The 25,906-nt window shown below is 43.2% G+C and overlaps 1 protein-coding gene across 1 annotated transcript in view; it reads left to right on the forward strand.

The window, feature by feature from the left end:
• The window catches only part of mybpc1 (myosin binding protein C1), a 108,283-nt gene that overhangs the window by 10,216 nt on the left and 72,161 nt on the right, over positions 1–25,906 (forward strand). Inside the window, exons 4-13 of the mRNA XM_048607960.1 lie at positions 4,469–4,501; positions 6,270–6,335; positions 7,817–7,855; positions 8,574–8,615; positions 16,576–16,617; positions 17,535–17,639; positions 18,643–18,825; positions 19,583–19,599; positions 21,399–21,409; positions 25,130–25,138. Coding sequence (XP_048463917.1) covers positions 4,469–4,501; positions 6,270–6,335; positions 7,817–7,855; positions 8,574–8,615; positions 16,576–16,617; positions 17,535–17,639; positions 18,643–18,825; positions 19,583–19,599; positions 21,399–21,409; positions 25,130–25,138 — 547 coding nt within the window. The remainder of the gene's footprint in view (positions 1–4,468; positions 4,502–6,269; positions 6,336–7,816; positions 7,856–8,573; positions 8,616–16,575; positions 16,618–17,534; positions 17,640–18,642; positions 18,826–19,582; positions 19,600–21,398; positions 21,410–25,129; positions 25,139–25,906) is intronic.

Below are 25,906 nucleotides of genomic sequence, written 5' to 3' on the forward strand. Positions count from 1 at the left end.
CTGATGTCAGACTAACTGCTTTGTAATTACCCGGCCTAACCCTGACTCCTTTCTTGAACAAAGGAACCACATTAGCTGTCCTCCAGTCACCTGGCACTTCACCTGTGACCAGCAAAGTATTAAATATCTCCGCCAGCGTCCCAGCAATCTCCTCCCACACCTGCCGTAGCAGCCTGGGATACATCTCATCCGGCTCTGGGGATTCATGCACCTGTCTGTTCATTAAAATATCTAATACCTCCTCGTTATTAATTTTAGTGTGTTCTAGAACCCCACCATCCCAGCTGAAATCCCCGGCTACAATGTCTTTCTCCTCCATGAATATGAATGAGAAATATTAATTTAATACCTCACCCACATCTTTTGGCTCCATACACAGGTCACCCCTTTGGTCTCTAATAGGCCTCACTCTTTCCCTGGTAATCCTCTTACTCTTCATATTCTTATAAAATGCCTTGGGATTTTCCTTGATCCTACTATCTGCCAAAGATATTTCATGGCCCCTCTTTGCCCTAATTTCCTTTTGAAGCAATTCCCTACACTCTCTATACTTTTGAAGAGCCTCCGCTGTTTTTAATGCACTGTCCCTGACATATACATCCTTCTTTTTCTTTACAAAACTCTCGATATCCCCTGACATCCAGGGTTCCCTGGATTTGCTGCCCTTACCCTTCACACTTAGAGGAACATGCTGGCCCTCAAATCTCATTCTATTGCTTTTAAAAAGATTCTCACTTTCCAAGTGGAGACTCACCTGCAAGTAGCTGCTCCCAGTCTATATTTCCCACACCCTGTCTGATGCCTTCCCCAAATTTACACACTTAACTTCTGCACTATCCTTATGGCTTTCCATAATGACTTTGAAACTTACAGAGTTATGCTCACCTCCTGACTCCCCAAAGCCTGCCCACCATGTACAAGGCACAGGTCAGGAGTGTGATGGAATAGTCCCCACTTGCCTGAATGGGTGCAGCTCCAACAACACTCAAGATGCTTTACACAACCCAGGACATCTCACCATAGGTAGTAGGATTATAGAATGCTAAATTATGCTAAGGTGTACAAAATGATCAGAGGTATAGATAGAGTGGACAGCCAGAGACTTTTTCCTGGAGTGGAGGTAGCTATTACGAGGGGGCATAGTTTTAAAGTGAGTGGAGGTAGATATAGGGGAGACGTCAGAGGTAGGTTCTTTACTCAGAGTGGTAGGGGCGTGGAATGCATTGCCGGAGAGGGTAGTGGAGTCAGCCTCATTAGGGGCATTTAAGTGGCTATTGGATAGGCATATGGATGATAGTATAAGGTAGAGGTGGAGGTTAGATAGACCTTAGGATTAGGGTAAAAGTTCGGCACAACATTGTGGGCCGAAGGGCCTGTACTATGCTGTACTGTTCAATATTCTATGTTCTATTATAGAATGTAATACAGAAGGTATTACATTCAATCCATCAAGCCTTTACAATCATCACTGGATCGTATTTTATTTATGCTCAATTGGAACTACGTTGTTCATCTTAAGAAATGAGAACTGAAGTAGGCCACGTGGCTCCCTCGATCATCACAGTTGACCTTCTACTCAAAGTCCACTTTCTCACCTTATTGCCCATATCCCTTGAGTCTGGAAGAGTCCAAAAGTCTATTAATCTCTGTCTTGACAACGACAGAGCCTCCACAACCATCTGAGGCAGATAGGTCCAAAGATACACCACCCTCTGCATGAAGAACTCACTCCCTATCTCAGTCTTAACCAGCCTGTCCTTTATCTTGAGACTATCACTTCAATTTCGCCCCCTCCCACCATTCAACAAGAGCTAGCAAACTCTCAGCAATTAACCAAGTCCTCTCAGAATTTGATATGTTGCGATGCGATCACCCCTAAACGCTGGAGAATGGAGGTCAATCACTTCCCACTGGAAAATTATCTCAAGCAGGAATCTGTCTTGGTTGCCTTCCCCGTGAAGTTCAGTATGTCTTTAGACAGGAGCCCAGAATTCTACAATGTTCTCCCAGTGTGCTCACTCGCCAAACAATTACAGTGAGGTTTCTTTATTCTTGTATTCCAGCTCTGTTATAATAAAGACTACCATACTATCCACCTCCCACAGTGTTAGCAAGCTGTGGTTTGGGGACAGGGACAGCTAAGTCCATTTGGTTGTAACTCTGTTGAACTGTTGGCAGGTCATTCAACCAATGGACCTGTTCTGATTTCTCCCCAAAGATGCTGCCAGACCTTTTGCAGCAACTTCTGTTTTTATCAAAGAACCTGTCCCTGTTTTTGGATTATGTGTTGTATTGCTTGTTTGCTAACTCTCAGAGACCCTCATTACATTTAAATAGTATTTAGATGTACACTGACGATACCAAAGTATACAAGGCTATGCCCCAAATGCTGGAATATGGGTTAAATGGAAAATAGTTAGGTGGTTGTTTCTGCCTGGCATGGTCTGGATGGGCTGAAGGGCCGTTTTCTGTGCAGTAAACCTCCATGAGTCTATGGCGATGACTCTTACACTCCAGTTTTATGAAAATACAAGCTCTCTTTTTAGTTTTGCAGGTTCTGCCACAAATGTTAACCTGAGATTCTCTCTGGAGCTGTCACCTGGGGCTCTTTGACCTCCAGAACCCACTCCGAGTTTCCCTGAGCTGCTTCATTATCCTCAGTGGTTTCTGTTTCTTGTTTCAAATTTGACAGTATGTTGAGTTCTTTTGTTAATTTGAAACAATCTTGTTTACTGAATGAAAATAATCACAATTCAAAAAAAAATGACTTGTTTGATAAATTATTTACTAGATTATTAACATACGAAGAGGACTTTTGTACTAACACTTTAGCAGAATTAAACTTGCATCGATATCACACTCTTCATATGTCTGAATATCCAGAAACAGTTTACAAACAATAACATATTCTTGATTAATGCAGGATGTGGAGGTGCCGGTGTTGGACTGGGGTGGACAAGGTCAGAAGTCACATAACACCAGGTTATAGTCCAAAAGGTTTATTCAAAATCACAAGCTTTCGGAGCCCTGCTCCTTTGTCAGGTGACCAAGTAGCAACGCTCTGAAAGCTTGTGATTTCAAATAAACCTCTTGGACTATAACCTGGTGTTGTGTGACTTCTGATGTTGTACTGAAGGAGATGAGGCACCCAGCTTACATATATACTATATTCAAGGTTGGTGGTCCTTCTAATTTTGGAGAGATATTATTTCATTGGAGGCAGTTCAGAGAAGGTTCACTTGGATGATCCCTGGAATGGAGGGATTGTCATATGAGCAAAGGCTCAAACGTTGGGACTCTACTCACTGGAGTTTAGAAGAATGAGAGGGGATCTCATTGAAACATGTAGGATTCTTAAGAGGTTGACAGGTTAAATGCTGAGAGGATGTTTCCCTTCATGGGAGAGTCTAGGACCAGAGGGCACAGCCTCAGAATAAAGGGGCACCAATTTCAGACTGAGATGAGGAAGAATTTCTTCTCTCTGAGTGTTGTGAGTCTCTGGAACTGCTTGCCACAGAGAGCTGTGGGGGCAGAGTCCTTGTGTATATTTAAGGTCTGTAATAAATTCTGGGTTGGTTGGGAAATCAAGGATTACAGGAAAGGGCAGGAAAGTGGATGTGAGAAATGTTGGATCAGCCATGATTCTACTGAATAGCAGAGGAAGCTTGAGAGGCCAAATGGCCCACTGCTGTTCCTATTTCTTGTGGTATTACGGAGATAGACAAACTTTTAATCGGTAAGAAAATCAAGGGTTATTGGGAAAAGGTTGGAAAACGGATTGAGGATTATTGATCTTACTGGATGGTGAATTGGATTTGATGGACTGAAAAGCCTAATGCTGCTCCTATGTTGAATGGTCTTTATGATCTTTAGTCACAGCAATCAAAATATCAGATCAGATTTTGATGGAAAAGGGCTTTTGGCCATGACATCAGGGTGTACTCTGCTGCAGCACTGTGCCGTGGGATCTTTTACAATCAATTAAGATTTTGGATCTGGCCCCATATGTTTGAAAGGTAGCAGTGCAGACAGAGCAGCACTCCCTCGGATTGGCGCTGGAGTGCCAGCCAGTGTGCTCTGAACTCTAGAGGTGGGCTAAACCCATAAACTCCTGGTTTGAAGCTGGGAGATAGCTGTGCAGTGAACCAGGGACAACACCTTGGGACAAATGTAGCAGGCTGCTCCAAGAATGTTCTTCCCAGGAGGGTGATCAGGCTGACAGCATCGAGGGGGTTCAGGAAGAGGTCAGGCAAGAATTTCGTGAGGAAATCAATTTGGCGACATCAGTGAGGGGGATCTATGTGTTCTGAGATGAGTTGGACCAAAATGATGTTTCCTGCTCTACTATGTTCCTATATAATTGGAGGTTTGATTGTAGGTTGTATTCGTTTTATAAATGTGTATTTAATGTGAATATATACATATGGATTATATCTAATGATAAAATAATGACCTAATTTGTTTTCAGAACAAAAAGAGGATGGCTCAGCAAATGGTGCAGGTTAGTGCAATGTTCTCCTGGTGGTACATGTGTGCTGAGCCTAGTAATGTTCAGTAGATCACACTTGCACGAGACTGGATTGCCTGTGGATCATTCCTTTCAGATTGGTTTAAACTAACTGGTGTCACTCTCCACAGCAAATAATGTCGGTATTTTTCTGTCACTCCTTTGTTTGTCCTTCTAATGTGTCTTTGAACCTCACAGCAAACAGCTCACCTTGATACAGTGGAAGTCAACCCTTGTACACACAACCAAATGGAAGGGGCAGTAGCTGCACTGAACGCACCTTATACTGTGTCTAACTATATACCTTACTTATTTTTCTTGCAGGTTAATTTAAGGTTTGTAGCCTCGATGTGTTGTTGTTTTGATTTCATGTTGCAAGTCAGAATCCAGAAGCTCAATTTTAACGAAATCTATTGGTTTATACCCAAGAGCTTAAATTGAGCCCTGGTAGCCAGAAAGCATACTTGAAATGATGGCGTGAGAGGCAATTTCTGCGGGGCAATATTAGATGGAGCATCTTTATCCAGAAGGAGCTTAATTGGAATTGAGGGGTTTTTTTTAGCCTTGATGCTCTAGGGTTAGCTGAGTTTGTTTAGTAGATTTCAACATCTCATTCGAATTGTGATTCGAGACTTGGAAATGGTTCTATTTCCAGCAGGTTCTGCTGGAGTGGATCACCCTGAATTGCATGGAGACCGGACAGTTTTTCTGTAATCGACCTGGATAGGTTGTGGTTACAATCAAACCCCGTTATAAAGAAATGTCAGTTCCCATCTATTGACTCCCCAGTCCTAGTGGATTAAACTCAGAATGGCAGCCTGATCTGTAACCAAACAAAATTGAGTGAGATTCTGCTGACTCAAGCAGTTAATGCTGATGTGAAGCAGAAACCATTTCACATCTGCTCCAAACTTAGAGTGAAGAATGTGGTGTACCTCGGGTTGAATCGAACTCTTTTACACAGCCCCTCAGTCATGGAGACATCCAATTTGGATTAAGACATTTGATGACCTTAAGGCAACCATGTTAACTACAGAAATTGTGAAACATTCCTTCAGGAAACTGATTCCCCTGAGGGGCATACAACTAATCTTTGGCTGTTGCCGTGCCAAATGACCTATTGCTGATGGGCCTCGATAAGTGTTGAGAATCAGCTGTTTGTCCTGGCCATGAATGTGACCTTGTGATTGGAGTATAAGTAAGTACAGCCATCATTCAGCCCTGTTCATTCCAGTTCCCTCTTCAGTCCCTGGGGCAGGTTCCATCGAGGCATCCGTGAGGGTGTTAGATGATTATTTGAACCAAAACAATGTTCAGGTTTATGGGGAAAAGGCAAGAGAATAGCGCTAAATCATAATGCTCATTCAGAGAGCTAGTGTGGGGACAATGGGTTGAATGGCCTCCTTCAGCACTGTAACAATTCTCTAATTCTGTGATTCACTGCAACCTGTGTTTAGCTGGGAAGTGGCTTGTGTGTTAATCCCTGTCTGGCAATGCGGAGTTTTGGAATTGATTGACAGTTTAAATGTGTCTCCAAGAAACACTAGCCTTGAGTGTGTTTTGTTTTTGTAGATTGAGAGTGCTCATTGTTGCATGTTGATCAATATGATCTATGTGCATTATCATGTCTGTGAATATGTATACGTCTGTGACTATGTGCATGTCTGTGGATATGTATATGTCTGTGGATGTGGATACTGTATTCTGTGTCCCTGTGTATGGTGTGTCATGTTAACTTTCCAAGGCTTCTCCATGTCTTCAGAACATGGACTTGTTGCTGAGAAAGATGAAGCTGAACCAACAAAAGCAACATCATCAATGATGGGAGGTTAGACCACAGCTTGATCCATGTCTGTATGTGTGGGTGTGTCATGCATTAACCAATAACTACAGTGTAATTAACTCATGCCACATAGAGATGATATTAGTTACTTATTTTCACTATTGAATCAAACTTGTTCACTATCTTATGTACAGTTTATTGCTATCAGATTAGTAGTAGTTGCTTGTTTCATCCATTTCATCCAAAGGATTAAGTTTACACCTGGTTCTGAAACACAAATTATCTGGTCAGTGTCCTCTGTCAGATTCTCAGATTTGTCCTCCACAAAAAGTGAACTAGAATGACCACTAAGTAGAAATAATTTGTACAAAAGCTGAAATATGTTGAACCCAGTGAATCATATGCCTTCCTTTGACAAAGCTTCATCAACACAGTTAACAACCATCAAGAGAAAGGCAAAAGACTGTAAGTTGTAGAGTCAGGAGCTCACTAAAGTGGACAGCTCTCTCTGAGGACAACATGCAAGCAGAGATGGAAGGTTGAAGATCTGTAGCTGGATGCTGCACTGAGGAGAGTGAATTTTTGATGAGGAGGTCTTCTGAGGGAGATTTGAACCCGAGGGACCAGCAGAGTGTCATGGGGAGTACTGGAGTTGTTGATAAAGGCTGCCAGTCTAGATGAAGCCTAGACACTGACACAGGCAGGATTGGAAGAACACTGAAGAATTTTCTTCCACAACTTGATTTGCGATAAAGTAAACCAGCCTCCGCATGGGACTCCATTGGTTATGGGCTTCACACATCGAATGTTCTAGTGATAAATCTGTCTCTAGTGTACAAATGGACCTTCACATTGACTGACAAGGTACTATAATAGTCTCACAGTGAATAGGTATAAACATCTTGTGCATAGTGACGAAAGGTTAGGAGGGGATTAAGTTTCTCCACACATCGGTCACAAGGAATGATGTCAAAACACAGAAGAACAAAATTAGGTAACACATCCCACAATATAGTGTCAATTGTAAATGGGAAGGTGCAAGTCCCCTTCAATGCTTAAATTATCAAATAGAATTAACAGTGTAGAAACAGGTCCCTTTGGTCCATCTAGTCCATTCTGATGTTGATTATTAGGACTTGAGTCTGGACTTGAATTAGGCACAGTTATAGTGTGGGAGATATAAAACAGACCTTGGGGAGAATATTGGATGACAATATTTGTGACTGGACTTGATTTTGATTGGTAAATCCATGGCATTGACGATCTTGATTGGTAAATCAATGGACTTGACTTGATTTTGATTGGTAGATTCATGGTGTGAGCCAAAGTCCAGAAGCAGTGGTGCCTCATGTAACCTCTACATTAGAAAAAAAGTAATTCTATCAGTCCATGTCATGTTTTATGTAATCCCCACCTCATTTTCACCTATCAATCCTCACGTGTGTGGCCCACTTGTGTCAACTTCTGTATATTATTCAAGAGTTTTTATTGAATTGTTGCTGTATCTGTGTACTGTGTGTTTGCAAAGAGAGAGACAGAGAACTCACCAAGTATTCCCCAACCAGGTAACACTTCCAGACTGCCCAAGTGAGAGTCTGTCTGAGAGTGGGAGAGGAGAGAGAGAATGGGAAGGAGAGAGGGGATTAGTGTGTGTGTTTGTTTGTGTATATGACAGAGAATAAGAAGGACAGAAAAATTGAGAGGAGAGAGAGAACAAAAAATGAAAAGGTGAGAAGAGTCTGTGGGTGAGAGAATGAGAAGGAGAGAGATTGGAAAATTAGAGAGAGAAAGAGTGTACATGTATGTGAGAGAGAAAGAGACAGAGTGCATGTTTGACAGAGAATGTAGGGATAGAGAGATTGAGAGAAAGAGAGAATGAAAGGGAGAGAGATCAAAAGAGTGTATATGTGTGAGAGAAAAAGAAAGAGGGAATGTATATGTGAGACAGGGAACGAGAGGGAAAAATTGAGACAGAGATAATGAAGGGGAGAGAGAGTGAAACAGTGTATGTGTGTTAGAGAGAGAAACAGAGTTTGTGTGAAATAGAGTGAGAACAAGACAGAGATTGAAAGAGAGAGAAAGAAAGGAAGAGATAGTGAAGAAGTGCATGAGACAAAGGGGAATGAAAGAGAGTGAGCGTGAGATTGTCTGACACTGAGTTATTAGATTTTAAAGAGGCATTTTCTTTTAAAGGGTCTATCCGTAAAAAAAACTCTTTAATCTGAATTCAGTGACCATATTGAACTGGTATGTGTTTTCCCAAAGATAATTCTTTTCTTTTAGCAGAAGAAGTTCCTACTCTCCAACTGCCTACTGATATCCAGGGTAAGTATGTTTATCAGGATTCAATCACTTATTGACTGATCCTCTACTTAAAATCAACTAAAGGAGAAAACAAAAACGCTGAGTTTAAAAAATCCTCCATGTAATTTCAAGGTGTGACCTGAAAAACAAACTGCTTTTTTCATTCCTAATTTAATTTTCTGAAGTATCGCACTCACCAAAGGCAGAAGGTAAATGCAGTGGTCAGGCAGTAAAGTCACATAGTCTCACTCTCTCATTAGAGAGGCAGCTGATGGTGGTTTAACCTGAGGGTCACCATGCCTCAGGCGAGGGGAGAGATTAAGAATGTAGATTCTTAATGGCAGCCATAGTCAGTGTGCCAATTGAACCCAAGATGTTGGCATCACTCAGCAGCCCAGTTGACCAGCCAACTGAGCTAACCGACCCCAACTAGACGGTGCTAAAATAACCCAATCACAGTGGCTTACTCACTGGGCCCAAGCCCATCGTGACCAACTTGTTGCAAACAAGAATCTGAAAATAAAAGGCTGGTTCTTGAATCTCGAAGCAGCAAGAGCTAGTACACTTACCCAGGTTTAAGTAGACATGGGAAGGACAAAGACAATCCGCACAGGCAAAATGAAAACTCCTTTCACAAAATGAGCTTTTGAATGAATGTTGTTCGGGCAAAGAATAAATATTTAATGATTTAAAATATATCATAAGTCAATACTTCAGAGTCCCACATTGTACACCTGCACTCGAGTACACAATGCACCCACATGAGCACATTTACTCAAATAACCACACCCTATAACACACATTCTTTCTCTCAACTCTCCCTTTCACATTCTTATACTCTCAAACTCTCTTCCAGACTCTCTAACTTTCTCTCAGTCTCTCTCTCATAGTCTATCTTACACTCTTACCCTCACTCTCTCAAACACTCCTCTCACATCCACTCTCAAGCATTCATTCTCACTCTCTCTCAGTCTCTCATTCTCTCTCATGTACTCTCCTTTACTCAGACACTCTCAGATATTCTCACTCTCTCAGGCTTTCACTCTCTCACACTCACTCATCTTTCTGACTCTGTCAACACTCTCTCTCACAAGTGCACTCTGTCTTATTCTCTCTCTCTTTTGCTTTCCCTCACTCTCTGTCTCTCATTTTCTCTCTCTCACTCTCTCTGACACTCTGTCTCTCATTCTCTATCTCAGCCTGACTCTCTGTTTCTCATTCTCTCTCTCACTCTCCCTCAGTCTCGCACTCTTCCTCACTAAATGTTTATCATTCTCTCTCATCCTACTTCTCTGTCTCTCATTCTATCTCTTTCACTCTCACTTTCCCTCACTCTCTGTCTCTCTCTCTCATTCTCCCTCACCCTCCCTCAGTCTCTGTCTCTAACACAAACACTGTCTAGCAGACCCTCACTCTCTCACACATGCTTTCCCACACATATACGCATTGTCCACTTACACACACACATGGGGTTCATTTCAAAGCCAGTGGGGGTCCCATGCTGCATTCACATGGTCCTGTCCAGTCAGGCCAGGAGTAACCTCCTTTACTCTCCCCGTCCTCTACCAATTTCAACTCTTCCCAGGGCAAGACTTGGACTTGTTCACAACACTAAGCTGCTCTCGCGGGGTATTCAGAGATTCAGACACTCTTATACCTAAACTGGCTCAAACTCAGTTGCAAACCTGTTCACACACTCTGAAAGGGATTGTATGTTCAGATTGTTTCCTCTCTCTGTCTCTCTCTCTCTCAGTAAGAGCTGGCATTGAGGCAGAATATGACGGTAAATCTTGTGGTCAGAACATTATCAAACAGATTAAGGTAACTCTGTGCTGGCTGGTGTCTCTGATCCAGTCAGACATGTAACACAATCCAAACCAGTCACACAAACTGAAAGAGAGTGAGGAAACATTTCAGACTATCTCTGAATAGCTGTGACAGTCACATTCCAGGACCTGGTCAAGCATTTAAATATAGGAGAGATTTTCCCAGCCTGGGGACAATTTCCAGCTGTGATGTTCTTTCTGTGATACAACGTGAGAAAGGCTAGTCTTTGAATGATTCATTGCCGGTGTAGAGCTGATAGATTTCATTTCTATATCACTGTTTGTGACTGCAGGACATTTCACTGCTCTTTACAGCCAGTTAGGTTCTTTTAAAGCATGGTCACAGTCCTAGTCTGAGAATCACAGCAACCAATTTGTACACAGTAATCTCCCAAATAGCAATTAAGAAATGTCAGGATAATTTTGTTTTGATAATGTTGGTTAAAGAATAAATGTTGCAGATTTCTCCAATGTGGTTTCAAATCCAGCAGTTTTTTTTTCAGATCTACTCTGTCATTATCACTTTCTGATATTCACAGGTGATTTCAGGGGATGAACTTCACTGATGCAGAGGTTTGTTTATTCAGATGGCCTGTTGTTATCTCTTCACATCCTCTCTGCTGTGATTTCATCCCCGGTTGTTCAGATCCAGTTTGACGTGGCACCTGTCCACACTGTGGAGAGTGTGTGGCGACTTTATATCCAATAGTTTCCTTAGGGCAACGTTCAGTTTATTTCTTATTGACTGGATTGTCACAAGGTGGGCAGCTGGTATGATTGACTGATGGGCTAAGGTACTTAAACTGTTGGTCACAAGCTTGACTTATATGTTTCTGAGAGACTTGCAGGCACACGTTACTTCATGAATTTAAAGAATAACACCATGTGGAAATTGGCAGAGCTGTCGGATGTAGGTGCTGGTGACTGGGCTAGAATATATGCCCATCCCTAGTTACCCTCAAGAAGGTGGGGGTGAGCCGCTGCAGTCCATGTGCTTTAGGTAGACCCACAATGCCAATAGGGAGGGATTTCCAGGAATTTTGACCCAGTGACAGTGACGGAACGGCGATACATTTCCAAGTCAGGATGGTGAGTGGCTTGGAGGGAAACTTGCAGGTGGTGGCAGAGGTTGTGGGTTGCAGTTTCCCTCAGAATGGGCCCAAATTATGAGGAACGATGGATTGCTGTCTGATAAAATACAAGAGGCTCAAACTCGTCCGTTCTCCACTGATCCCAGAGACTGACGGGCCAAAGCATTTCCTGGACAGTGATGGAACACCTGATGTCTGGAGAAGAATGACCAACTGATACCTATGAAGCTGAACTTGACCCAAGCTCAGAATCTAGGCCACTGAAGATGCAGCTCCAGTGAAGGACACAAAGAGAACTCGGGAAGATTAAATGGCTCAAACACTGACTGAACTCAATTGTGTTTGAGGACAAGTTGAGGAACGAAGCAATTCTTCACAGAAATGATGATGACTAATTGGAAAACTCTCTGCATAAGTCGAACAGGCCAAAAAACCCTGGAAAAATTTAAGAAACTGTTAAGGCGCTTGAGTTTGAGTTTGATTTATTATTTGGACAAAGGATTGTAAAGGGAGGCAATGGCTTGGTCAAACTATTAATCCAGAGACCCAGATAATGTTGTGGGGACATGGCAAATTGTGAAATTTGAATTCAATAAATATTTGGAGTTAAGAGTTTAATGATGACCGTGAACCCATTGCCGATTGTCGGAAAAGCCCATCTGGTTCACTAATGTCCTTTAGGGAAGGAAACTGCCATCCTTACCTGGTCTGGCTTACATGTGACTTCAGACCCACAGCAATGTGGTTGACTCTTAACTGCCCTCTGGGCACTTAGGGATTGGCATTTAATGCTGGCTCAGCTAGCAACACCCACATCCCAGGAACACACAAAATAAAAAAAAATTCCCTCGCTGGATGAGTAAGATGGGCTGAGTTCAGTCGCAGACCCAAACCTCACTCTGTGGGAAACTCCATTGCCAAGTGTAAGAAATATCGCACTGATATGGGTCGAATATCTGCTCTGGCATTCTGAGATCACTGGCAATTGACATTATTGGGAAGTCACTTTCTAACTACATGGAGATAAAAAGACGAGTAACATTTCTACCCCCATTGAGAATCTCATGCCTTTTTTGATGCTGTCACTCGTTCCCTGTTACAGATGAAATAAAAATCGCATTTATATAGCCCCTTTCATAACCACTGGACATCTCAAAGTGATTTACAATCAATGAAACACATTTGAAGTGGTCGTCACTGTTATAACAGAGACAGTCAGTGGGAGGGACTGGGAGCCATTTGGCGCATAGCAAGCTCCCTCCAACAGCAACGTGATCAAAAGAAGATAACAAGGTACAGAGCTGGATGAACACACCAGGCCAGGCAGAAGAAGGGCCCAGACCCGAAATGTCAGCTTTCCTGCTCCTCTGATGTTGCCTGGCCTGCTGTGTTCATCCAGCTCTACACCTTGTTATCTCAGACTCCTGCATTGGCAGTTCCTACTTTCTCTGAGTGATCAAAAGCATCTGTTTTTGAATGACGCTGACCAAGGGATAAATATTGGTCAGGCCTATGCACTCCAGCTGTTCTTCAAAACAGTTCCATGGGCTCTTCCTGTATCCACCTGAGAGGAGAGGCAGAGCCTCAGTTTAATATCTGTCTGAAAGGTGACACTTCACTCAACACTGAGCAAAAGTCAGCGACCTTTATGGTCAGGCCCAGGAGTAAACCCAGAGCTGTCGTACTCAGAAGTGAGTGTATTATTCACTGAGCCACAGCAGACTGCATGCTGATTCTCCTCTGGTCTCTCTCATTCTCTCTCTTTTATTACTTCATTCTCAGGACATGGCCATCGCTGGCAAGGCTGGCCTTTATTGTTCATCCCTAGTTGCCCTGAATTCTTCGGAGCAGTGCCTTGTTTGGCCACTTCAGAGGACAAGTAAAAATCAACAATGGTGGCATTACATGCAATTACATAGGATACACGGCACAAGAACAGGGCATTTGGCTCAATTAGTCCATACTGGTACTTCTTCATCGATTGAGCCCCTTCCCATCTTTCTTCATCTAAGTCTACCATCTGTTCCTTCTCTCTCATATACTCATCTAATTTCCCTTTAAATGCATTTGCCTCAGATATGGGGGGGGGGAGTTCCACGTTCTCACCAGTTTTTGGGTGAATATGTTTCTGCTGATTTCCCTGTTGGGTTTCTTAAAGTGGCAGCTTTTCGCTTTGCTCCTGCCCACAAGCAGGGCCATTCTGTCTGCATCCAGTCCATCAAAACCTTCAGTCATGTTAAAGACTGTGTTAGATCACCCCTCAGTCTCTTTTTCTCTAAGAAAAGAGAGCCTCTGCCTGTCAAACCTTTCCTGACGCATAAACCCACCCATTTCTGGTATCGTCCTTATAAATCTTCCCTGTACCCTTTCTGTAGCTCTATGTCTTTTTTATAATATGGCTGTTTAACATATGGACTAGGCGAGGAAAGGTAAGATTTGTTTCCAGAAAGAACACTGGCTTTGTCATTCCAACAATCCAACATGTACATGGCCAACAACAAAAACAGAAGTTGCTGAAAAGCCCAGCAGGTCTGGCAGCATCTGTAAAGAAAAATCAGAGTTAACGTTTTGGGTCTGGTTACCATTCCTCCAAAATCGTGGTAGCTAGGCTTTTCCTAGCAACCATCAGTTCTGAGGAAGTGTCACCAGACTTGAAGTGTTAACTTTGATTTCTCGCCACAGATGCTGCCAGACCTACTGAGCTTTTCAGCAACTTCTGCCTTTGTTTCTGATTTACCAGCATCCGCAGTTCTTTCAGGTTTAGTGTACATGGCCAACAACAAAATCAGAAGTTCCTGTTGCCAGTTTTTCTTCAACCCCTGAATCCTCACACCAATTTCAAATTCCCACGCTAAGGTTTGAGCGCAGACTTGCTGTTAAGTGGATTTTTTTGGGTCTTTGTACCAGCTCAGGCCAGTCCTCTAGGTAACTTTTAAATATCATTTGTTGACAATGACGGGAAAGCTACAGAGCATCGTGTTCTGGGATATACAGGTTCTGACCTTCTAGCATAGTACTCGCACATGACTACTGAAGTCACAGTTACATAACAGCCTACCTCAGAGGCTCATCTGTATTTTCATTTAACCCTATTTCTAAACAATCCAGTTGATTATTAGTCCAAGCCTCTGGATCAATGATCCAGTAGCATTGTCTCTAAACTACCTGGATCCTCTACATTCTCTGATGGGACATTAAGCCAAAGCCCCATCTACTCTCTCAGATGGACAGATATCATCCCCACAATATAATTTTGAAGACTGTTGAGAGTTCCCTGATCTCCTGGCCAATATTTGACCCTCAAAGAACATTATTGACACCTGGTGTTCTGAGCAGGAGTGGTATCAGACTCAAGGTGTTGGCCCTGCATCTCTCTCCACAGACGCTGCCAGACCTGCTGAGTTTGTCTAGCACTTTCAGTTTTGTTGTTGTTTATCATTGTTAAGCACAGATTATCTAGTCCTTATCTCATTGCTGTTTCTTGGCTTTGCTCAAATTGGCTGCTCCACCTAATTTACGACAATGTGAAAATAATTAAGTGGTTGTGAAATGCTTTGGGGAGAAATGAGGAAATGGAAGATGCTATACAAATGCAAGCATGTTTCTGGCAATCAATGACTAATAATGATTAGTAAGTATACAAAACTTTCCCAAATTTCTTTCTGTTATTTTCAGTCTGCTGAGACATGAGTATCACTGTCATGGTTGGCATTTATTTTCTACTGTTAGTTCCCCAGAGGTTTTTGAGGAGTGTTCATACCTTGAGGGGTTTGTTAAACCCTATTAGAAAGTGTTTAAGAGTCAAGATTGCATTCAGCCTCTAACAACTAGAAGAGGATTGAATTGGAGCTGGGCTTTCAGCATACCCAGTAGGTTATGTCAGTATCTGTCAGGACTCCAAAAATGAAGGAAAGTTCCAGAGGAGTGTAGAATAAATGACATACTGCTTCCTTCAATCCAAGGATATGAGCAGCATGATGGCTCAGTGGTTAGCTCTGCTGCCTCATAGTGACAGGGACCCAGGTCTGATTCCACCCTCAGGTGACTGTGTAGGCTTTGCTCTGGTTTCCTCCCACAGTCCAAAGCTATGCTAGATTGCCCGTAATGTCCAGGGATACATTAGCTAGGTGGATTAACTATGAGAAATGTGGGGCTACAGATATTGGGTGGGATGCCCTAAAGAGGACTGCCGCAGACCCAATGGGCTGAATGGCCTGTAGGGAATCTATGACAACCAGTTCCTTCAGATAGGACAAAACAGGAAAGAAATTGAGGTTGGAGGTAAAGATGTCTTTTTTTTTTGCTCACTAGGTCCTCTTTGGCTCTGAGGTAAGTATTTGGTTTTGGATATTTTTAATCAACTTAATCAGAGACGTCTGGAGCCAGAAGGACTTGAACCTGGGCCTCCTAGCTCAGAGGCAGGGACACTACCATTGTGCCAAAAGGGCACCTAGAGCATCATTTTAACCAAGTTGTATTGGCATATTGTGACACACCTCTGGAGCAGGTGAGATTTGAACCCAGGCTTTCTGGGTCAGAGGTGAGGACACCACCACTGTCCCACAGTTCATGGTTACCGTACTGCCAGAATATTCCTTTCTAATTAGGATTGCCAGCTTTCTAGGTTTGGTTGGGAATCTTGAGGAGTTCAAGATTAATTGCCAGGAAATTGTTGGGAAAACAGTGGGAGAAAAGAAAATTACATTTAAAAAAAATACTTGTACATTGTTTATATAAATTTTGAGGCACTTTCCTCCTTCAACTGTGAAGCAAATCAGAGATGACGTAAAATGGTGTGAATAAGGGATGCTAAAGCAAACAGGGAAAATTCTGGAGAAATTACCAAGAGGCTGTTTGCTTTGCTGTACCATTGGGGAGGTGGATGGGAAATGTCAATGAACCAATTGAATGGCCACGAGGTGGGCACGAGGCGGTTCACGTGATAGAAGCTCCAGGATCACGTCCAACCCCAGGGTTGGCAGCCCTCCTTCTAACCCGTGTGAATGCTGGAATTTTCTGTGTTTCTCATATCCTCACTTTGACCATTCCTTGTTTTCAAAACAGATGAAAAGCCTTCCGATTCTGCATTGGCCAGGAAAGACTCGGGTATGTCTGCTTCTGAACCACTTGACATGGCACCTTCACCACATTGTCAATGAGCATATCAATGCGTTCAAGATTTCTCAGCTATTTGATTTCCACCATCTGCTGTCTCATAGCAGTGGTATTGCTGTTCATGGAGGAAGAGCAGATGGAAGACAGTTCTGAGATGTGCTGGTGCTGACAGAGTCTGTCAATGAGACCTTAGTAAGAACTGGAAACCTGTGCAAATGGGTTGGAGAAGATCTAGGTTAGGGTAAAGGTGCCATAGAGCCATTCTGTCATGAGACAATGGTGAGAGACAATGGTGAGTTTAACCTGAGGGGCCACCACACCACAGGAGAGGGGCAAGGTTGAGAAAGTGGTGACCATGGAGAAGATCGATGAGGGCACAGGAGGGGATGGTCCACTGCTGCATTGGAGCTCAGCACCCCAAATTTCTAGCTCCTGGCCCTACTCGAGTTCCTCACCCAGCGTCCTGCTAACCCAGCTGCCATCTCTCTCCCTGAAACATTTGGCAACGTGCCATGAAATGACAAACAAATCTATTGTTCATCCTCGACAAAGAATCCCTTGCCTTGTTTTTGGGATAATAGAATGCATTGATATCTGTGTTGACAATTGCTGTATGACTGGTATTGTGTGTACATCAAACATCTCATTCAGAGCACTGTAATATAACATGATATGGTCCTTTCTCAAACGCATTTCTTTCAACCACAATCCCATAAGTGTCACAATCCATAACTAACATTACCCTGAATGCAACAAATTGAAATTGTGTCCTATCCTAAAGCTAACCTGTGTTTAACACCATGGTTTGAGGAGTTCAGCGTGAACAAAACAGACAGGACTATCTCTGACTGGGCCTGTGAACAAAATTCTGATCTGTGCCTTTTGGTTTTGTTTTTCTCGACGGACAGTATGGTCCTGCGGAGAAGCAGCTACGGAGGAACTTGCTAAACTTGATGATTCGACACGGTCAACCCTGTTCGTCGAGAAACCTCAGAATGGGACCGTCACTGTTGGTGAGTTTCCAAACTCGGGTGCTCGATCAGTACTAAATAACTCTGGGGAAGAGGAATCATGTACCCTGTTGGAGTTGATGGGGAGACACTGTCCAAAAACAGAAGTTGCTTTGCTCTTTCCAGAGATTGGGTTTTTCAGTCATTTGCTGCAGTTACTTTATTGGTCTTTTAAGTATTGTTCTGGGTATCTGGATTGTAACCCATTCAAAGGCCAAAGCCCTAGTAACACAATCCCAGGGAACATCAATTTTTTGTCATCAAATTTCCATATTTTTCTACTGAATGAGCAGAATGTTAAATATTTGACTTGTACCCTGATCAGCTACAATATTAATTGTCCTGGAATTTCTGTTTGTATCGTATCCCCCGAATTTGATCCAACACCCCTTGACATTGCTATCTGCCAAAAATCTATCAATCTCTCTCTCTTGAAAATTCCAGGTGATCCCCAGCATCCAGAGTATAAAGAGGGAGAGAATTCTGGATTTCCACATCCCTTTGTTTGAAAATAATGCACCCTTAAGTTCAAACGTAGGTGATCTGGCTCTAATATTATGATTGGGTCTTCACGTTCCTTGTTTGCCCTTGACCTAGTGAATTATCAAATTCATTGCCCTCTCTGATTCTTCGTCCACTACTCGCATGATTCTAAATAGCGAGATTCAATATAAATACATTGGAGGGTGTCAAAGTGAAACCTGCCTTTTCCTTTACCATTATCCATTCATTGAGCATAAACCAGGGGAAATATTCCTGGCCAATTGTTCCTTCCATAACACAGTGGCACTGAAATCCCCCATAAACACAACCATCCATTGAGCTCATAAAACTGAGCTTAGAATGGGATCTTCTTTGTCATCGCTGCTCAGCTGTTCATGGTGTCAATGTGTTCAGACATTGAAGAGCTCATCATTGCCAATGAATTACCAACTTGAACTGCCATGGAGAAAGCTGGTTTTCCAAACTTGCCTTTTTAATCAGGTTGCTAATGCCGTCTTTAAAGGTGAGGATATCACTTTCGTGGCAAAAATTGAAGCCAAGGACCTTTTGCGGAAACCAAACTGCAAGTGGTTCAAGGGGAAATGGCTGGATCTTGCAAGCAAAGCCGGGAAACATCTGCAGCTGAAGGAATCCTTTGACAGATACACCAGGGTAAGAAACACCTATTCTTCTGAAGTGTTTTCTTGCTTTTTTTTTGTTAACCTCTCGTCAAGCTCTTGCTCCCTGGTTTCAGTTAATGGAGCTAATGGTCTCTGATTTGGTGTCTCTCTCACTGGATGGTGGGTGTTCCTGATTGGTCAGTGGGTCATGTGGGGACAAGTCCCTTTGCAGAGTCTTGGCTTCAAAGTCTAGGCTGGTATTCCCAAAGTATACCAGAGGAATGCTGGAAAAGTGGAGGTACTGTCCTTCATTAACACTGAGCTGTTAAACTAAGGCCCTGTCTCTCCCCAGTACTTCTCCTTCTTACATTTTCAATGCCCTCCTCCACCCACCCTATAAACCTGTCTTGTTTAGTTTGCAGTAAGCAGAGAGGATGGATTCTCTCCCTTGCACACTTTCATGTACACCCTTTTCATGTCACTTGTTCATTTCTGCACCATTAACACCCTCTTTGTCTTGTGCACTGGGCTTTTACACCATCCGTTCCCTCTGCTACTCCTCCGCCTCTCTCAAAAGTATAAAATAACCTATTTTCGAACCCCTTTCAAATTCCAAAGAAGAGTTGTACAAGACCCAAAGTGTTAACTCTGTTTCTCTCTCCGCAGGTACTATAGACCTGCTGAGTTTCTCCAGCTATTTGTTTCAGTTTTCCAGCATCCACGGTATTTTGCCTACAGTCTCCCTCTCCCCTCACAGGTGGCTTTAAATGGTTCCATTATTTTGAAGGAAGTCAGGAGTGTTGTCTCCAGTGTCCTCCCGATCTTCATCCATCAATGAACTAGGCCAAAACAATTACTTGGTCATCGTCACTTTGCAGTTTATGAGATAGAGTCATAGAGCTGTACAGTATGGAAACAGATCCTTCAGTCCAACTCGTCTGTGCCGACCCAGATATCCCAAATTAATCTAGTCCCATTTGCCAGCATTTGGCTCATATCCCTCTAAATCCTTATATCCCTCTCAACCCTTCCTATTCATGTACCCATCCAGATGCCTTTTAAATGTTGTAATTGTACCAACCTCCACCACTTCCTCTGGCAACTCGTTCCATACATGCACCACCCTCTGTGTGAAAATGTTGCCCCTCAGGTCCCTTATAAATCTGTTCCCTCTCACCTTAAACCTATGACCTCTAGTTTTGGACTCCCCTACCCCAGGGAAAAGACCTTGGCTATTTACCCTATCTATGCCCCTCATGATTTTATAAACTTCTATAATCTCACCCCTCTGACGCTCCAGGGAAAATAGCCCCAGCCTATTCAGCCTTTCCCTATAGCTCAAACCTTCCAACCCTGGCAACGTCCTTTTTAATCTTTCCTGAACCATTTCAAGTTTTGCACTATCTTTCCTATATCAGGGAGACCAGAATTGCAAACAGTATTCCGAAAGTGGCTGAACCAATGTCCTGTACAGCTGCAACATGACTTCCTAACACTTTTCCTCAATGCACTGACCAATAAGGGCAAGCATACCAAACATCTTCTTCTCTAATGATGGTCATGTTTCAGATTTTGCAACAATTTCTTCACATTCAAAAAATACTTCATGGGCAGTAGTGTATCTTGGGATGTGGAACACAGCACTTTATAAATGCAAGCCTGTCTTTAGTAGAAAGGATGCTGGCACTAATTGGTTAATTGGCTCCTGATTAAACTGGGTGTGGGAGTGAACGTTTCAGTTTCAGGGACCTAATGTTATGCTTCCTTCCATTGGGAGGCTGAGCTCCCAATCTTAACACAGTTGTAAGAGATCATTAATAAAAACCGAAAGAACTGTGGATGCTGTAAATCAGGAACAAAAACAAAGTTGCTGGAAAAGCCCAGCAGGTCTGGCAGCATCTGTGAAGGAAAAAACAAGAGTTAACGTTTTGAGTCCGGTGACCCTTCCTCAGAACTGGTTCCCATCCCTAACTGCCCTTGAACAGGGTGTGTTGCTCAGCCATTTCAAAGGGCACTTAAGAGTCAACCACATTGCCATGGTCTGGAGGGATCTGCTGTCAAATCACAGAAAATTAGCATATTGTATCAAACAAATAAGATAACAAATAGAACGCTGCCTCCAGTGTAAAGGGATTACAGGGATTAGAGAAGTCAAATAATAATAACATTTACTGACACTCCGGGGGTACAGCTGGTTCTGCTATAACGTGGTTCTTCGATGCAAATTGGCTTTAATGCGATTTGAAGAATTTAGACCGCTATTTGCAGAACATGAACTTTCCTTTCAGTTCTGAGGAAGGGTCACCGGATCCGAAACATTAACTTTGTTTTATCCTTCACAGATGCTTCCAGACCTGCTGGGCTTTTCCAGCGACTTTGTTTTTGTTCCTGATTTACAGCATCCGCAGTTCTTTCGGTTTTTATTTTGTGAACTTTCCTTTCCCTGTATTGGCTGTAATGAGATTCCAGTCCCATTGGTCTAAAAGGCGCAGCTATTGTGTGATTTCCTTATAACGTGAGAGCGCACGAGAATGGAACTACCACGTTATATCAGAACCGAATGTAGTTTGTCTACTTTTGGTTTCCTTATTAAAGGAAGGATCTATTTGCCTTGAACACAGGGCAATAAAGGTTTCACATGCCTGATTTCAGGGATGAGGGATCCTACAGGTTGCTTTGAAACATAATCAGCTTCTAAAGGGGCTTGACAGGGTGAATGCTGAGAGCATATTTCCCTTCATGGGAGAGTCTAGGACCAGAGGGCATAGTCCCAATTTAAGACTGAAATGAGGAGAAATTTCTTCTCTCAGAGGGTTGTGAGTCTTTGGAACTTCTTGCCACAGAGAGAGCTTTGGGAGCAGTGGGGGCAGAGCCCTTGTGTATATTTAAGGTTGGGATAGATAGATTCTTGATCAGTCGGAGATTCAAGGGTTACAGGGAAAGGGCAGGAAAGTGGAGGTGGGGAATGTTAGATCAGCCATGATCCTGTTGAATGGCAGAGTGGGCTCAAAGGGCTGAATGGCCCACTCCTGTTCCTATTTCTTATGGTCTGTGGTCTTAAGGAGCAGATTGAGTAGACTTGGTCTAAATCCTTTGAGGTGTAGAAGAATGAGAGGCGATCTAATTGAAACATGTAAAATTTATAAATTGCTCAATAAGAAATTATTTCTGCTGCCTAGGGAGCCTAAAATTCAGGGTCACAGTCTCACTGTAAGGGATCACCCATTTAGGCTTAAAATGAGGAGAAATTCAATACAAAACCTAGAATGAAAAACTAGCCTCATGGCGACAAGTGACCATTGTCAATTGTGGGGGGTGGGGGTCAGCAGGAGAGAGCGGGAGGCGGGGGATAAGAGAGCCAGTTGTTGGGCGGGGGGTGGAATAAAGGGTGTTGGATTGGGAGGGCAAGTGTGATGGGAGGTGGGGGACCTGTGGAGGGGATCGCAGAGGGGAGACAGACAGGGAGATAGAGGGGGAGGGGAGCTCCTGGACCCTCCCTGTGCCACTCCCTCCCGGGTACTGTGCTTTCCTTGACCCCCAACCACTTCAAATCCCTGGCTTCTAGACCGTCTTCTCTTCTCAGGCTGGCAGCTGCCCCCATCGCTCCCACCCTCACTGAAACCGCCAACTCGAAACCTCACACATGCTCAGTTATGTATCTGTGCTTGACGTCACACGTAAAGCCGATGTGATTGGCCAGGCATGTTTTGACTTATGTAAACCCATGCTGACTGTGTCTGACCCTTCACTGTTTTCCAAGTGGTCAGCCATTGAGTCTTTTACAATAAACTCTAGCATCCTCTGGCTGACTGGTCTATAATTGCTGGCTTTCCCTCCGCCTCTCTTTTTAAATAGAACGGTTACCATCCAGCTACCTTCCAGCATTTCCAAGGGGATTGTGCTTCACGACTTTCAGATTGCTTAGTGCCTGGGATTGTCGGGTATATATATAGTTACCAGGTGTTGTAATAAAACCTCATTGAAATCTACCCTACGATGTGACCCGCATCTCAACGTTACATTCCTGAAGCTAGATGTCATGGTGTGATAGTGGCAGATCTTCAGACTGCAGCACGTGGAAAGGATCTATCAGAGCATCCTGCCCACTTCACCACCTCCCCACCCCTCATTCTGCCAACTGTTGTTGGCATGGTAACTGATGTGATCCAGCAATGATGTTCATTGTTCTGCTCTCCCTGAGGATAGTCCCTCTGTGTCTTGGGAATGATGGCTTTTATCTCAGAGCCTCTATTGGACTTTCAACAGGACTTGACCTTGCCGGTTCGCTGACCACACGACCTGCAGCAGCATTCCCAGGGAATCTCCCGGGATGTCGTAGAGGTCTACAGCATGGAAACAGGCCCTTCGGCCTGACTTGTCCATGGCACTCAGTTTTCACAATTTAAACTAGTCCCATATCCCGTCCATGTACCTTCTTAATTGACAAAATTGTACTTGCCTCCACCACTACCCCTGGCAGCCCAGTCCAGACAGTCACCACCCTCTGTGAGGAAAAAGATTGCTCCCCCCACGGATCTTTTGTATCTCTCCAAGAAAGTTGCCATAGTCCCAGAGGACCATCAGGCCTCTCTTAGCTCAGTGGGCCCATTGTGTAAGACGTGTGTGAATGGATGTCTCATTTCTTCTCTCCCTTCTAATGGAATTTGGATTGGAATCTGAACAGCCTGGACCAGATTCTGCCCCACTCCTAACTCATTAAGCAATGGGACCTCTCTTTCTAATCTTCCCCACCACCCCCCCTCCCACTACCCATTCTCGCACCCCCAACCTCTTACCCAGCCAAGCCTGGCACCCATTGCCTCCATTCCTATTGTCACCAAGTGGATGTGTGCCAGGGAGCAAATGAGACTGTGTCACCTCAGTGACAGCCAAAGTGAAATTGTAGATCATCTTCCAGTCTTGTCTAAGCAGTTGCCTCAATCCCTATGGGAATCCAGGGATTCTAATTGTGTTTCATACTTGTACAGCACAGTATTCAAGAGGTCATATCTTTAGCTATTTACAACACTTCTCTATTTTCCAGATAATCTCCAGCTGGGCTCAAGTTGTTGTGTTTTATTCTCAGCTGTTGATGTGACAGACCATAAAAGGGTCTTTGGAATTATTTTACCAAGGGATAAACTGCAGACATACTGGACTATTTATAAATGAGTTGCGATGCTGGTGTCATTGACCGGTTTCTTTCCACACATATTGTGGAATATGTTCCCATTTTCACCTTGTGAATGTTATTCCTTTTTAAAATAAAATCCGGATTTGTTCCATGAACGCTGCTCGCTGGTTGAACATTTCAACATAGGAACAGAAAGAAGCCTTTCAGTACTACCCCACCGTTCAGTTCAGTATCTTAACTCCGTGTTGATATAGTGTCCTAGAGCTTTTACAGCATAGAAGGAAGCCCTTCGGCCCATTGTGCCTGTGCCCACAATCAATCACCTATCTACTTTGGATCCACTTTCCAGCTCTTGGCCCAAGCCTTGTGTGCTAAGGTGCTTCGAGTGATTGTCTATATACTTCTTAGACATCTTGGGGGTTCCTACCTCAGTATTATTCTCCTGAAGACTTTCTACTTCAGTCATCTGCTCCAATGATTTCTCCAGTTTTCCCTTAAAAGTTGCAATGGCTATTGTTATGGTCACAGCCTGATCCCTGGTTGGATCCACAACATATCATTCTAAGAAACTGTCTTGAATATGTTGTATGAATTCTTTATTGTGCCTACCTCCACCAATCTGACTATCTCAATATCCATGAAGATTAAAGACCCCCCCCTCCTTCCCCCCACCCCGGATTAATGTGCAGCCTTTTTAACATGCCCTCATTATCCCCTGATTTATTCTCTGCCCTACTGTATAGACACTGTTAGAGGGGCCTATAGAACACTGCCACCAGTGTCTCTTTCGCTCTTTATTTCTTACCTCCACCCATATGGAGTCTACACCTTCTAATCCGAGATCATTTCTTGCCATTGTACTTATTCCATCCTGTACCAACGAAGCAGTCCCACCTTCCTATCCTTCCTGCCAGCCTGTCCTTTCAAAAAGTCACATACTCCTGAATATTTACTTCCTAACTTTGATTTCCTCGTAACTATGTTCTGTAATAGTTATACGATCATACCCGTTATCCTGTAGTTGAGCCGTTAATTTATTTATTTTGTTCTGAATACTACACGCATTCAGTAAACAGCCATTAATTTGGTCTTTTTAACTATTTATTTCCTCACTGACCCTAATGACTGCTGCTTTTCTATGTTTGTCTTCCTCCCTGTCCAACTCTGGGTATCATTGTTATGGACCAGCCCGGATACTCCTGAAAATATTTTAAGAAAATAGCCTAGACTCTAACTTTTTCTTGTTTTAAAGGTAGATGTGAAGTGTAATGGTCCAGATGTGATGCGACTGGCCAAGCTACTCGACGTTAAGCAAAACACAATTTATTTAAACACTATAGTTAAAATACAAACAAAAGAAAGAAGAATTTAGAATAACTTAACTATTGGAAAACTTAGCCGAATAATAGATACAGCATCTATTACTAATTCACGGTTCCAGTATGGTAACATCCCATAAACACACCCCTTGGAAAAAATGACAAATTCAGACAGATTCTTACATGCCGCTCTCCAATCCAGGAGGAAGAAACATCAAGAGAAGGTTCAGAGAGACCAGCAGCCAGGGATCATTCACTGAAGCTCCAACTCTTTTGAGACCCCAAAGGCTTCTGATGTTACTGAAAAAAACCAAAACCCAGAAATCTGGATCTGCACGATCTGGCCACACCCATTCAGGCTGCTTCCATTGTTCCAACATTTAAAAAAAAACCCAAGGCCTCACAAGTTGTTTACTTAAGTCACCTTCAGTAGCCAGTTCGATACCTCTGCCTTACAACCTGTCTTCAAAATAAAAGGACAAAATAGCCTTTTAAAGTGACAGCATTGTCACATCATTATCTAAATGGCTGCTCTGTAATACTGCCATTATCCTCCGGCTTTGTAAGCCAGATGTCCCCTCTCCCAAAACCTCACTTCCTCTAATTAGTTTAAAGCCCTCTGTACAGACCTAGTTATTCAGTTCTCCAGGACACTGCTCCCAACATGATTCAAGTGAAGAGCTGGATGAACACAGCAGGCCAAGCAGCATCATA

The sequence above is a fragment of the Rhincodon typus genome, chromosome 18 (assembly GCF_021869965.1).
Source record: "Rhincodon typus isolate 14 chromosome 18, sRhiTyp1.1, whole genome shotgun sequence".
In the NCBI taxonomy this organism is placed as follows: domain Eukaryota; kingdom Metazoa; phylum Chordata; class Chondrichthyes; order Orectolobiformes; family Rhincodontidae; genus Rhincodon; species Rhincodon typus.